The sequence below is a fragment of the Schistocerca cancellata genome, chromosome 6, assembly GCF_023864275.1.
Source record: "Schistocerca cancellata isolate TAMUIC-IGC-003103 chromosome 6, iqSchCanc2.1, whole genome shotgun sequence".
Taxonomy (NCBI): domain Eukaryota; kingdom Metazoa; phylum Arthropoda; class Insecta; order Orthoptera; family Acrididae; genus Schistocerca; species Schistocerca cancellata.
This window is the reverse complement of record NC_064631.1, coordinates 579,141,950-579,156,194: the sequence shown is the minus strand read 5'-3', so window position 1 is coordinate 579,156,194 and position 14,245 is coordinate 579,141,950. Positions and strand designations below refer to the sequence as shown.

The window sequence follows — 14,245 nt, the reverse complement described above, 5'->3', positions numbered from 1 at the left end:
ATACACAACCTGTATACGGCCAATTGAAACTTGAGTATCACTGTAAACTAATTCAGCTAAACTGTAAGCTGATGAGGGCACACTTTATCGTTGTCACTATCACACCTGTAATTAACACAAACCTTCTGTATTCAATTTGCAAAACGGCTGAATCATTTCTGTAAAAGATAAGTTGTTTTTCTGGCATGCCTGATCGACCAAGGGGCTACACATAGCGGCTATAAGTGGCGAAAAAGCATTCTGGATGAATTCATGGGGTGTCAACTTGCACTGAGCCATTTCGTAGCGTTAATGACAGTCGTCCCGGTAAATGACAGGTTATGGTATTACTTCGATCATGCCTTTCCCACCATAGTTCAGGTGCATGTCTTTTCTTTTTGCACTTTCACTACTAACACTTTCATATTATCCCTAACCCCCATTACTCCCATGTTTCACATTAACGTAGATTTGAACTATCTACAGTGTTTGTTGGTTTGTGTCATTATCTTTGATGTATCTCAGCTGATTCGTCAAAGATAACATTCGTGAAGTGTCCAAACGCTAGTCGTGTGGCAAGTAACGTAATATGTGTCATGCGTGAATGGCACTGCTGCACTGCATGTCATAGAAGTGTAGAGGAGTCGGAGTTGCGCTTCTTAGTGTAAAATTTTGTTACTGTAAAAATAAATCATTTTGCTTCTTTTCAAGAAATTTTTCGTTATCCCTTTTTTCTGTGAGAGCGCGGTGCGACTGCTGTTTACGCACGTGACTTGGTATTTTGACGTTTATCGCGTTCGAAACGGCGCCGTGGTTGTGATAACATGTTTCATGAGTGCTAGTATGCGTAAGCGATTGAGGCTTCTTTTATGTCTCCGTAACAGTTTTGTCGGAATTTCTATACAGGAAGCAAAAATGTCAGGAGTAAAAGAGAAGCAAACACAATTTACTGTGCTCGTGGAAGGGAACATAGGGAGTGGAAAAACGACATTTTTAAACCATTTTGCGAATGATGATGCTTTAATCCTTTCAGAACCAGTGGAAAGATGGAGAAATTTAAGAGGACATAATTTGCTTGTTAGTGTGACGCAGGCAGAGTCAGTTGCTTTACAAAAAATCTGATGCAATGTTAAAGCTACGATGATGAATTTGTGTTTCAGGGTCTGTTGTACGAAAATCCAACGCGGTGGGCCCACGCTTTCCAATCGTATGTGCAGTTAACTATGTTGGATTTTCATATGCAACGCTCGAATCATCGTCTGAAATTAATGGAAAGATCCATATATAGTGCGAGGTTAATAATTTGCCATTATTTGTTCACTTCCCAGTAGGAAATATTTGACAAGATTTATTAGACAAAATTTGATATGGCATCTAATTCATTTTGCACAGTCATGAAATAATCTTCTGTAGAACATTCATTTCTAGTCGCCAGAAATACTGCTGTACACTTCTTTGCCATTTGAGGATGTGGTGCTGCATATCTCCATCCGGCCATACTACAAGAGAATAACCTTTAAAAAGCTAATGGAAAAAAATGAGTTACCACAACTAGGATGAAATCAACCAATTATTAAGTTCCTTAGAATAGTGAAAATTTCTTCATGTGTTGTAAAAAATCATAAAAACTGTTACATTGAATTTCAACTTTATCTGTACTTGTTGCTTGGAGGAAATGCTTTGTACACAAGGCTGTGTATTAATAATACTGTTGACATGACATGGTTGGGGTCACCAAGCAAGGTGATGCAGTAATTAAAACACGGGACTCGCATTTGAGGATGTGGTGCTGCATATATCCATCTGACCATCTAGACATAAGCCACAATTTCCCTAAATCACTTTAGGCAAATGCCAGATTGGATCCCTGGCAAGTAACATGGCTGATATCCTCCCACCATCCAACATGTTCATCTCTAATAACCTTGTCAAAAACTTGACATTAAAACCTAAGTGTCCTAACTGTTGGCAACATGTGAGAAAGAGGTTGAGCAAGATTAGCAAACACTTTTGAATAAAGCTGTCTGGAATACAGTTCATACAACACTATAGCACATCTGTGAATTTCCACATTTTGCAAACTTGATATCTAAGCAAAAGACGTGTCTTCTACAGACCAACATTCCATATTCTCACTCGTGCACTCTTCATATGTATATGAGTAAGCTTCCAAAGGACATTCTCTCAAGCTTTTACCTCCATACTGACATACATGACAAGTTTTGCAACTGCCCCAAAATCTTCTTATAGTTTTATTCTGATTCGAGTGCTTCATCCAGACTTGTTTCCAACTCAATTCATATCATTGCTTGCACGTAATATATATGCTCAGTCATTCTTTTGCATTATGGAATTACACTGATTTGAAATAGCTGTGCAAGATTTTAGAATTATTTCTTCTTTGTACACTTAGATCATCTGCATATCAGCTCGGTTTTCCCATATTATAATATCTTCTAAATATATAAAATTTTCTGTTCCTTATGACAATTTTTTCTCTGTTTCATTATACAGCCATTCTTTTATCTTATACTCACTTATCCCATGTTGCTTCGCTCGCACTGTGTGGTCTGCGCAGATTTTTTTTGTTTTCCTTTAGTCGAATGTTTTTATTGCTCACAAACGGCAACATCTAAACTTTGCATGCTAATTAAGGTCATAGAAGCAGGGCTGTACTTCTGACAAAAAAAAATGATTCTGGCAGCTATAGTCAGAGGTCTTCGTTAATCTTGCCTTTTACAGTCTTTATGCTGATATTTCCATGGAAATCAAATAAAAATTTTCATAGATTTAACTTTAAAAATTTGTGACATGATAATAATTGTCATCCACTATTTCGACTCCTTAGAGGCAGAATTTCTGAAAAACACTGAAACAAATTCGTTTATTTCCAAACAAGAAGCTAAATATCGGTTTTCTTAGATTTAACTTAAAATGCTTTCGTAATGAAATGATTTTATTAAAATTTTCATCCCATATTTTGCTCCATTGGGGGTTGAATTTCCAAAAACACTGTAACACATTTTTTATTATTTCAAATACTAACTGTCATATATCTTGCTTTAAAAATGTTTAATTGGTGCTTTAATGATGATATATTTTCCAAAACAGGTTTCACTCACTTTTTACCCCCTTATTGGCTGAATTTCCAAAATTACTAAAGCTTTTAAAAAGACTGGGAAGTGAAATACCCATGTTCATAGATGTAGCTTTAAAAATGCTTCAGTAGTTCTTTAATAATGATTTCGTTCCAAAAAAACTATCACCAACTGTTTTACTCTTAGGGGTTAAATTTCCAAAAAAAAAAAAGCTGAAACATGTATTTCTTTAGCATGAGATGCAATACCAGTTTTCGTAGTTCCAGCTTCAAAATTGCAGTTATAGTGACATATTTTCAAAAAAACCTTTTGTCCTTTATTTCAGCCCGTTAGGGATGAGGGGTGAAATTTTGAAAGATCCCTTGTTTATCAATGCCTACAGTGTAAGATCAACACCCGCTCTAAATTTCAAGTTCCTATACATGGTAGTTTGGAATGGGCAGTGAGGAGTCAAACCAGTCAGAACATTTCCTTTTATACATAGAGGTTTGTTTTGCTTCAGTGAATCACAATGCATTGCTTAATATCATACGCATCTTTTTCAGTTCATGTCAGTTCCTCAGCCATTTATGCTCATAGATCCATTTTAATGGTGTGTTCCCATTGCTGAAAGTCACCAGTGGAGTATGTATACTTTATTAGCATGAGCATAACAGAAATTGTGCGACAAAAATTTGGGTCAAGCTAGTTAATATACAGTGACTGAAAGGCCATAAGAGCTTAAAAAGACAACATCTGCCTGCAAATTCGTATGCGTGCTACGATACCGTGACTCCCTCTTGAGGGTCTCACAACTCTTTAGTGAGAATGTGTATGGTAAACACAGGACACCCAGCCTTGGCAGTACTATCTCCATTCTGCAAGCCTAATCTCGGACTGTTGTATTCCCATAGGGGCATAGTTGGTAATCAATGTGTAAGGTCATAGCAATTCTGGTGTGCATACATTGTGGGCTCTTCAATGTTGCCAGTTTCCTATTACTGTATACTCCGGGCATGTTTCAGTGACCATCAAGGGGCATCATGGTATAAAATAGCGTGCTTCAGAAAGCAATAATCTTGGTTTAACTATCCGGCTTGTGAGGATGGTAAAAACTACTGTAATGTTAGTGAATCAACTTCCAGTTTTGCCATGAGGTCTTCTGTTAATAAGCCAGTTACCAAGGTTTGATCCATAATCTTCCGGCATCACAATGTCAAACATAAGGCGTAACCAGCCTGTACACCTAGCTGTAGTGTAACAAAATTAACATGATTAATTTTCAAAAGGAATTTCGGCATGTTGCACAGCATGCTCAGCTTCCTGATGCCTCAGGACGGAGGATTAATCCTCTAAACTGCTAAAATTATTATTAAAGGACATTGTGGCAGAGGCAGAATTTTATTCACTGCAATCAGTAACTACACTTGACTAGTCAGGCCATAGAAAATTTATGTCTTCCTCAAGGGACTGTGTGAAGGGGAAACTAACTACGCTTATTCAGGCTAGTTGGGACTCTTATCTTAGAGGACATTGATTTCCCTAGAATCTTTTAAGAACAAAATTATTTTTTATGCCAAAGTTACAAGAAAAAGGGTGAACCATAATGCCAGACAGACAGAGAAAACTTGGATGGTCAGTTGATCAATTGCAAGGTACCGGTAGTCGTTATGATGGGCGTGTCAAGTGCACAAGCAATGCATATCAAGATAGGTTGAGTAAAGGATAGTGTAAGTTTTCCTTTTTTCTGCTATTATATCATGAATGTCACTGTTTTTAAACTGGTCCATGTTGTTGAGAAAAAATTTCATTAGTGAGTAAATGTACTGTGAGGCTGTTGTAAGAATTCCCAGTCTTTTAAAAAGATTCCAGCAAGACGTGCGACTATGAACCCCAAACATTATTTTAACCTCTTTCTGTTAAGCAGTGAATACTTTTTGTCTAAATGGTGAGTTAACCCAAAATATTATTCCATATGACATCAGAGAGTGAAAGTATGCAAAGTATGTTAGCTTACTAATTTCTGTATCCTCAAAATTGGCAATTATTCTGATTACAAAAGTTGCTGAACCTAGTCGCTTTAGAAGATCCATAATACGAATTTTCCATTTAAGATTCTCATCTATATGTACACCCAAAAACTTAGTATGTCTACCCTGTTTACTGACTTCTGTTGATGTATTATATTTATTGAAGGAACTGTACTTTTTGCAGCAGAGAATTGGATGTACTGTGTTTTTTCAAAGTTTAGAGCAAGCCCATTCGCAGAAAACCAATTAATGACTTTTCCAAAGACCTTATTTGTATCATTTTCAATTGGAGTTTGAACTGGATTAATAATGATGCTTGTATCATCAGCAAACAGTGTCAGTTCACCTTCCTGTTTCAGATAGGAAGGGAGGTCATTCACATATATCAAGAACAGAAGGGGACCCATGACTGAACCCTGTGGAACACCTAATGTAATTTCACCCCAGTTAGATGAAGTGGTAAACTTATTTAAATCACTTGACCCATATAAGGAAACTTTTGGCTTCCTGTTCTGTAGGTATGACTTAAACCACTCATATGCTATTCCCTTTATACCATAGAATTGTAATTTCTGTAACATAATGCCATGGTTCACACAATCAAATGCTTTGGACAAGTCACAGAAAATTCCTATGGGTGACATTTTACTATTTAAAGACTGTATTACGTGGACAGTAAAACTGTATATTGTTGTCTCGGTGGAACAGCATTTTTGAAATCCGAAATTTGATTTACTAAGTATCCCATTACTGTTGAGATGGCTAACCACTCTCGAGTTCATTACTTTCTCGAAGCTTTTTGAAAATGCTGTAAGCAAGGATACTGGCCGATAATTATTGACATCTGTGGTGTCCTCCTTTTTGTAGAGAGGCCTGACAATGACCTATTTTAACCTGCCTGGGAAAATACATTGAGTTAGTGATGCATTAATATGATTTATTTATTTATTTATTTGATTAGCCATCCGTAGACATTTTGCAATGTATGGATGTTGTCAGTTTGGATACAGTGATTTTTGCAGATACATTGACACTTTCATATGCATTTACAGAGTATACAAATACAATGACATTTATCACTTAAATTACATTCAAACAATTAAATATTCACTTATTGTTTAGAAACAGTGTTCCTGAAAATATAGTTTAAGGGTTTTTCTGTAACAGTACATGTTGTTAATTTCTTTGATGTCCTGTGCAGCTTGTTATACATTTACAGAATATACAATACAATGTCATTATGTCACTTAAATTACATTCAAACATTTAAATATTCACTTACTGTGTAAAAACAGTGTTCCTGAAAATACAGTTTAAGAGTTTTTCTGAAACAGTACATGCTGTTAATTTCTTTGATTTCCTGTGGCAGCTTGTTATACAATTTTACACCCTGATACAAGAAACTTTTTTGGGTCTTATGCTTATTTCTCCTATCTAGATGAAGGCAGTGGCTTGTTCTTGTGCTATAGCTGTGTAAAGTGCTGTTTGTACTATAATTCACTATATTTTTCTTTATACTATAGTGTGGAACATAAATAAACAGGGAACAGTTAGAATACCAAGTATTTTGAATAGTTCTCTGCAGTGAGCCCACTTACTGCTTTTAGTTATAATTCTCACTGCTCTCTTCTGCACTTTAAAAACTGTTTGTAGGTTGAGTACATTATTTCCCCAGAAAATTATCCCATAGCTTATGACTGAATGTACATAGCTAAAATATACAGTTCTTAGACATTCATCGCTGCATACTGACGAGAGAACTCTAAGTGCGTAACACGTTGTAGATATCTTCTTTGTGAGTTTTTTAACATGTTCACTCCACCTAAGCTGGCTGTCAATATGCAACCCTAGGAATTTTGTGGTGGGCACTTCGTCTACAGAGGTGTTATGTAGCTTTAACTTTAGGGGACTGTTTTTTCTGTTTATTCTAAAGCGTATGCTATTTGTTTTCTTAATATTTAAGGTCACTTTATTCTCTGTAGACCATTTGTAGACATCTTTCAGTGATTCATTACAATTTTCCAACATTTGTGCTGATGTCTCACTGGTGATTATAATATTGCTGTCATCGGCAAACAATATCTTCTCTCCATGTCGGATATATTGTGGAAAGTCATTTATATAAATCAAGAACAACACCGGACCCAGCACACTTCCCTGAGGGACCCCAATATTAATATGTTGTGGATCTGACAGGTGTTTTTCTATGAACTTTGATCTACTGGAGACATGCGAGATCTCTACCCACTGTACTCTATTTTTTAGGTATGAATGGAACCATTTGTTGATTACCCCTCTTACTCCTAGTGCTTCTAACTTAAGTAATAGATTCTGGTGGTCAACTGTATCAAAGGCCTTTGACAGGTCAAGGAATATGCCAGATACATAGTTGCCTTCATCCAGTGCTTCTAAAACCACTTTAGTGAAATGTGCTATTGCCATTTCTGTATCTCTGCCGGGTCTGAAACCAAATTGGTCATTTGAAAGAAGGTTGTATTTGTTTAGATAGCTCATAAGTCTGTTCTTCATTATGGACTCTATTATTTTGGAAAATGATGACAGTAGGGCAATTGGCCTGTAGTTCTCAATGTTTTCTACATCATCTTTTTTGTGTAGAGGTAAAATTTTTGCATGTTTCAGATAATCAGGGAAACAACCGGCTTTGAAAGATTCATTTATGATATTGGTTAGGGGGGCTTTGATACTATTTATGCATTTTTTCAGCACAGACATTGGAATTTCATCTAAACCTGCTGAATTTTTGCTCTTTAATTTCCTTACCACATTACATACTTCTTCCTCAGTAGTGGGTAGCAATACCATTGAATTTGATGTATATTCCCGTGTTCGTGGATTATGAGATTTTGAAAAAATTTCCTGTAACTTTGTAGCTATACTACTAAAGTAAGAATTAACAAAGTTTGCTAGTTCTTTTGGGGTACTTGTTAGGTTTTCTTTGTTCCTGATTTGGGTGTTTATTTGCCTTTGTGTTGCAGTTCCTGTCTCTTGTTTCACTATAGTCCATGTAGCTTTACTTTTATTTTTAGCTAGATTTATTAGTCTATCATTGGCCTTTTTTTTGCAACATTGAGCACCTTCCTATAGATTTTTTTGTAGTTTCTGTAGTAATGAAGAAAATCTGGATCACTGTTGTTGTTTTTTATAGAGTTTAGGTATTTAAAAGTTTGGGCAGATTTTCTAATTCCTGTGGTAATCCACTTATTTTTGGTGGATGTTCCAGTAGAACTTAGTGCTTTGGGGAAGGCTTCTTCGAATATTATCTTAAACTCCGACATGAATTTGGAGAATTTCTGATTCACATTATTTTCTGAATATACTTCTTCCCACCTTTCATGTCTTAATTGTAAGCAAAATTTTTGTATTGCTGCGTCTGAGTAGACTCTTTTAAACATGTGGAGGTTTACTGGTTTTTCTACAGAAGCTTTTACTTTTATGATTTGGCATAAATGATCTGACAGTCCAAGATTTTTGACAGTTATGACACAGTTTTCCCCACCTATATCTGTAGCTACATGGTCAATGGTAGATGTTGAGTGTTTGGTTATTCTTGTTGCACAATTAACTAAAGAGGACATGCCAAAACTATTCAGAATATTCAGAAAAGTGTTACTGGTTTCACCTGCCTTAGCTGTGTTAATGTTTAAGTCACCACACAAGAGTATATTACTTTTCAGGGATGACACTTGTTCTAGGCTTTGCATAAGTTTTGAAAAGAATGTTTCTAAAACACCACTGGGAGAACGGTATACACATAGTACAATTAGTTTTTTGGGCATATCTACAGCTGGTATCTCTACTGCTGACACTTCAAAATGCTTGTCTACACTTAGTAGGATAATATCATTCCTAACTTTAAATGAAATACCACTCTTAACAAAAATACATGATCCTCCACCTTTCATTGAGTTTCTGCAATAAGAACAAGCTAGTACATATGAGGGCAAATTTATGTATTGAATTTCATTGACTTTGCACCAGTGCTCTGTGATGCAGATAACTGGACTGTCTAAGGATTGTAACTCAACTTCTAGCTGTTGCACTTTGCTTTTTACACTCTGAATGTTGTGGTGAAGCACTGTTAGAGATTTAATGTTACTTATCTTGGAGGTTTCTTTTTCATCATGCTTGTGACTAAAAAATCTTGCAGATGGGAGGGAGGCACTCTCTTCCGTCTGCTTGTTGCTCCATGTGAGGTTGTGTACTTTTCTGCCACTGCTGATGTTGGAACTGCTGCTGCTCCTGTTGTCTGTACTGCTTCTGTTGATTGTGCTGCTGCTGACGGTGCTGTGTCTGCTGTTTCTGGTACTGCTGCTTTTAGTGACACTGGTGGCACTAAAAGCAGCAGTACCAGAAACAGCAGACACAGCACCGTCAGCAGCAGCACAATCAACAGAAGCAGTACAGAGTCAGAACATCAGCTGTAATTCCTCCACATTGTTTTAATATCTTATTAGAGATGTCATCTATTCCAACAGAACATTTATTTTTCAAAGCTTTAATAATTTTACTTATTTCGCAAGAGGTTGTTAGGTGAAAGTTAATCTGACTAAATCTTTTCAAAAGAGACTGGCTTTTTCTTTTGAACTGTTCTCACCAATTTGTTCTCCTACACTTAAGAGATGGTTGTTAAATACATTAGCTACTTGTATACTGTTGGTTAGGATGGTCTTGTTCTCTTTAATGGTAATACTACCTACCCCAGTGGTTACTTTTCCTGTCTCCCTCGTAACAACATTCTGTATTGATTTTATTTTATTGCCAGAATTGTTAATTTCTTCTCTAACATACATATTTCTTGATTTTCTTACAACTTTTCTCAGTATGTTACAATAATTTTTATAATCTAAAACTACTTCTGGATCTTTACTAGTTCTTGCTGTCTCATACAGTTTTATTTTCCTTTCTGAAGACACTTTAATACCTGTAGTAATCCAAGGTTTCTTTGAAAAGTGTGTGGTGTTACATTTATTAATTTTCTTTGGGAAACAATGTTCAAAAAGGGATATAAATTTACCAAGAAATATGTTGCATTTATCATTAGCATTTGGCCCATTATATACATCTCCCCAACTAACATTTCTTAAGTTTTCTCTGAAGTGCTCTATAGATACCGGCTTGAGCAACCTCACACTTTTACTTAATGGTTTCTGAACTGTACGCCCTGTTAGGTTTTGTAAGTTAATCAGTTGTGCATCATGGTCTTGACAATCTATTTACCACAGGGAAAGTATGTGTTTGTTTTACATCCTCTTTCTGTACAAATACATTATCTATTAGAGTGCTACTGTCCTGAGCTTTATGTGTATGTTATGTTATGTGTTATGTGGTTTATTCATCTCATTACATACAATTTTCAAATCATTTGATTTGATGTACAGGAGACATGTCAAGGTTTACAAAAGAAACTTTTTTCACTTTTTTAAGAGAAATACAAAAGTTTACATTATATTTTACAATTCTAAGTTACAGCTACACATGTACATAAAATAATAAATGTATTACAATCCCTGTGTTCAGAATGTGAAGCTGTCCTCAGTGAATTCATCGACAGAATAATAACACTTTTCCACCAGGAGAGTAAAGAGCAATCTTTTCAGTGAACCAATCTCCATTTTAAATATATTACTGCCTATTATTTTATTGAAAATTTTTAACCCCATATACTCTGGCGTTTGGGCATAAAGTTTTAAACAATGTGTTGGAAGTTTGAAGTTATCTCTGTGGCGAGTGCTGTAGTTGTGGTCAAAACGGAAATTGTCTAGTGTATGTTGATTTCTATATAGGAACACCACCATCTCATATATGTAAAGTGAGGGGATAGACAGTACTTTTAAATTTTTTAACAGTGGTCGACAGGATTCCCGTTTTTTTGCAACACACATGAACCATGGACCTTGCCGTTGGTGGGGAGGCTTGCGTGCCTCAGGGATACAGATAGCCGTACCGTAGGTGCAACCACAACGGAGGGGTATCTGTTGAGAGGCCAGACAAACGTGTGGTTCCTGAAGAGGGGCAGCAGCCTTTTCAGTAGTTGCAAGGGCAACAGTCTGGATGATTGACTGATCTGGCCTTGTAATAATAACCAAAACGGCCTTGCTGTGCTGGTACTGCGAACGGCTGAAAGCAAGGGGAAACTACGGCCGTAATTTTTCCCGAGGGCATGCAGCTTTACTGTATGATTAAACGATGATGGCGTCCTCTTGGGTAAAATATTCCGGAGGTAAAATAGTCCCCCATTCGGATCTCCAGGCGGGGACTACTCAAGAGGATGTCATTATCAGGAGACAGAAAACTGGCGTTCTACGGATCGGAGCGTGGAATGTCAGATCCCTTAATCGGGCAGGTAGGTTAGAAAATTTAAAAAGGGAAATGGATAGGTTAAAGTTAGATATAGTGGGAATTAGTGAAGTTCGGTGGCAGGAGGAACAAGATTTCTGGTCAGGTGACTACAGGGTTATAAACACAAAGTCAAATAAGGGTAATGCAGGAGTAGGTTTAATAATGAATAGGAAAATAGGAATGCGGGTAAGCTACTACAAACAGCATAGTGAACGCATTATTGTGGCCAAGATAGATACGAAGCCCACACCTACTACAGTAGTACAAGTTTATATGCCAACTATCTCTGCAGATGACGAAGAAATTGATTAAATGTATGATGAGATAAAAGAAATTATTCAGATAGTGAAGGGAGACGAAAATTTAATAGTCATGGGTGACTGGAATTCGAGTGTAGGAAAAGGAAGAGAAGGAAATGTAGTAGGTGAATATGGATTGGGGCTACGAAATGAAAGAGGAAGCCGCCTGGTAGAATTTTGCACAGAGCACAACTTAATCATAGCTAACACTTGGTTTAAGAATCATGATAGAAGGTTGTATACATGGAAGAACCCTGGAGATACTAAAAGGTATCAGATAGATTATATCATGGTAAGACAGAGATTTAGGAACCAGGTTTTAAATTGTAAGACATTTCCAGGGGCAGATGTGGACTCTGACCACAATCTATTGGTTATGACCTGTAGATTAAAACTGAAGAAACTGCAAAAAGGCGGGAATTTAAGGAGATGGGACCTGGATAAACTGAAAGAACCAGAGGTTGTACAGAGTTTCAGGGAGAGCATAAGGGAACAATTGACAGGAATGGGGGCAAGAAATACAGTAGAAGAAGAATGGGTAGCTTTGAGGGATGAAGTAGTGAAGGCAGCAGAGGATCAAGTAGGTAAAAAGACGAGGGCTAGTAGAAATCCTTGGGTAACAGAAGAAATATTGAATTTAATTGATGAAAGGAGAAAATATAAAAATTCAGTAAATGAAGCAGGCAAAAAGGAATACAAACGTCTCAAAAATGAGATCGACAGGAAGTGCAAAATGGCTAAGCAGGCATGGCTAGAGGACAAATGCAAGGATGTAGAGGCTTATCTCACTAGGGGTAAGATAGATACTGCCTACAGGAAAATTAAAGAGACCTTTGGAGATAAGAGAACCACTTGTATGAATATCAAGAGCTCACATGGAAACCCAGTTCTAAGCAAAGAAGGAAAAGCAGAAATGTGGAAGGAGTATATAGAGGGTCTATACAAGGGCGATGTACTTGAGGACAATATTATGGAAATGGATGAGGATGTAGATGAAGATGAAATGGGAGATACGATACTGCGTGAAGAGTTTGACAGAGCACTGAAAGACCTGAGTCGAAACAAGGCCCCCGGAGTAGACAACATTCCATTGGAACTTCTGACGGCCTTGGGAGAGCCAGTCCTGACAAAACTCTACCATCTAGTGAACAAGATGTATGAGACAGGTGAAATACCCTCAAACTTCAAGAAGAATATAATAATTCCAATCCCAAAGAAAGCAGGTGTTGACAGATGTGAAAATTACCGAACAATCAGTTTAATAAGCCACAGCTGCAAAATACTAACACGAATTCTTTACAGACGAATGGAAAAACTAGTAGAAGCCGACCTTGGGGAAGATCAGTTTGGATTCCGTAGAAATACTGGAACACGTGAGGCAATACTGACCTTACGACTTATCTTAGAAGAAAGATTAAGGAAAGGTAAACGTACGTTTCTAGCATTTGTAGACTTAGAGAAAGCTTTTGACATTGTTGACTGGAATACTCTCTTTCAAATTCTAAAGGTGGCAGGGGTAAAATACAGGGAGCGAAAGGCTATTTACAATTTGTACAGAAACCAGATGGCAGTTATAAGAGTCGAGGGACATGAAAGGGAAGCAGCGGTGGGGAAGGGAGTAAGACAGGGTTGTAGCCTCTCCCCGATGTTATTCAATCTGTATATTGAACAAGCAGTAAAGGAAACAAAAGAAAAATTCTGAGTAGGTATTAAAATCCATGGAGAAGAAATAAAAACTTTGAGGTTCGCCGATGACATTGTAATTCTGTCAGAGACAGCAAAGGACTTAGAAGAGCAGTTGAACGGAATGGATGGTATCTTGAAGGGAGGATATAAGATGAACATCAACAAAAGCAAAACGAGGATAATGGAATGTAGTCTAATTAAGTCGGGTGATGCTGAGGGAATTAGATTAGGAAATGAGACACTTAAAGTAGTAAAGGAGTTTTGCAATTTGGGGAGCAAAATAACTGCTGATGGTCGAAGTAGAGAGGATATAAAATGTAGACTGGCAATGGCAAGGAAAGTGTTTCTGAAGAAGAAAAATTTGTTAACATCGAGTATGGATTTAAGTATCAGGAAGTCATTTCTGAAAGTATTTGTATGGAGTGTAGCCATGTATGGAAGTGAAACATGGACGGTAAATAGTTTGGACAAGAAGAGAATAGAAGCTTTTGAAATGTGGTGCTACAGAAGAATGCTGAAGATTAGATGGGTAGATCACATAACTAATGAGGAAGTATTGAATAGGATTGGGGAGAAGAGAAGTTTGTGGCACAACTTGACCAGAAGAAGGGATCGGTTGGTAGGACATGTTCTGAGGCATCAAGGGATCACCAATTTAGTATTGGAGGGCAGCGTGGAGGGTAAAAATCGTAGGGGGAGACCAAGAGATGAATACACTAAGCAGATTCAGAAGGATGTAGGTTGCAGTAGGTACTGGGAGATGAAGAAGCTTGCACAGGATAGAGTAGCATGGAGAGCTGCATCAAACCAGTTT

The 14,245-nt window shown here is 37.1% G+C and overlaps 2 protein-coding genes across 4 annotated transcripts in view; one reads left to right on the top strand and one right to left on the bottom strand.

Annotated features, from left to right (window-relative positions):
- The window catches only part of LOC126191356 (trafficking protein particle complex subunit 8), a 313,324-nt gene extending 312,837 nt beyond the window's left edge, over nt 1–487 (bottom strand). For all 3 annotated transcript variants that reach the window (XM_049932196.1, XM_049932197.1, XM_049932199.1), the window contains exon 1: nt 123–487. In XM_049932196.1, the coding sequence (XP_049788153.1) occupies nt 123–279 (157 nt within the window). In that variant the 5' untranslated portion in view covers nt 280–487. The remainder of the gene's footprint in view (nt 1–122) is intronic.
- Nucleotides 488–662: 175 nt separating this feature from the next.
- Nucleotides 663–14,245, top strand: part of LOC126191355 (deoxynucleoside kinase-like) — an 87,756-nt gene continuing 74,173 nt past the window's right edge. Inside the window, exons 1-2 of the mRNA XM_049932195.1 lie at nt 663–1,056; nt 1,140–1,273. Coding sequence (XP_049788152.1) covers nt 811–1,056; nt 1,140–1,273 — 380 coding nt within the window. The 5' untranslated portion in view covers nt 663–810. The remainder of the gene's footprint in view (nt 1,057–1,139; nt 1,274–14,245) is intronic.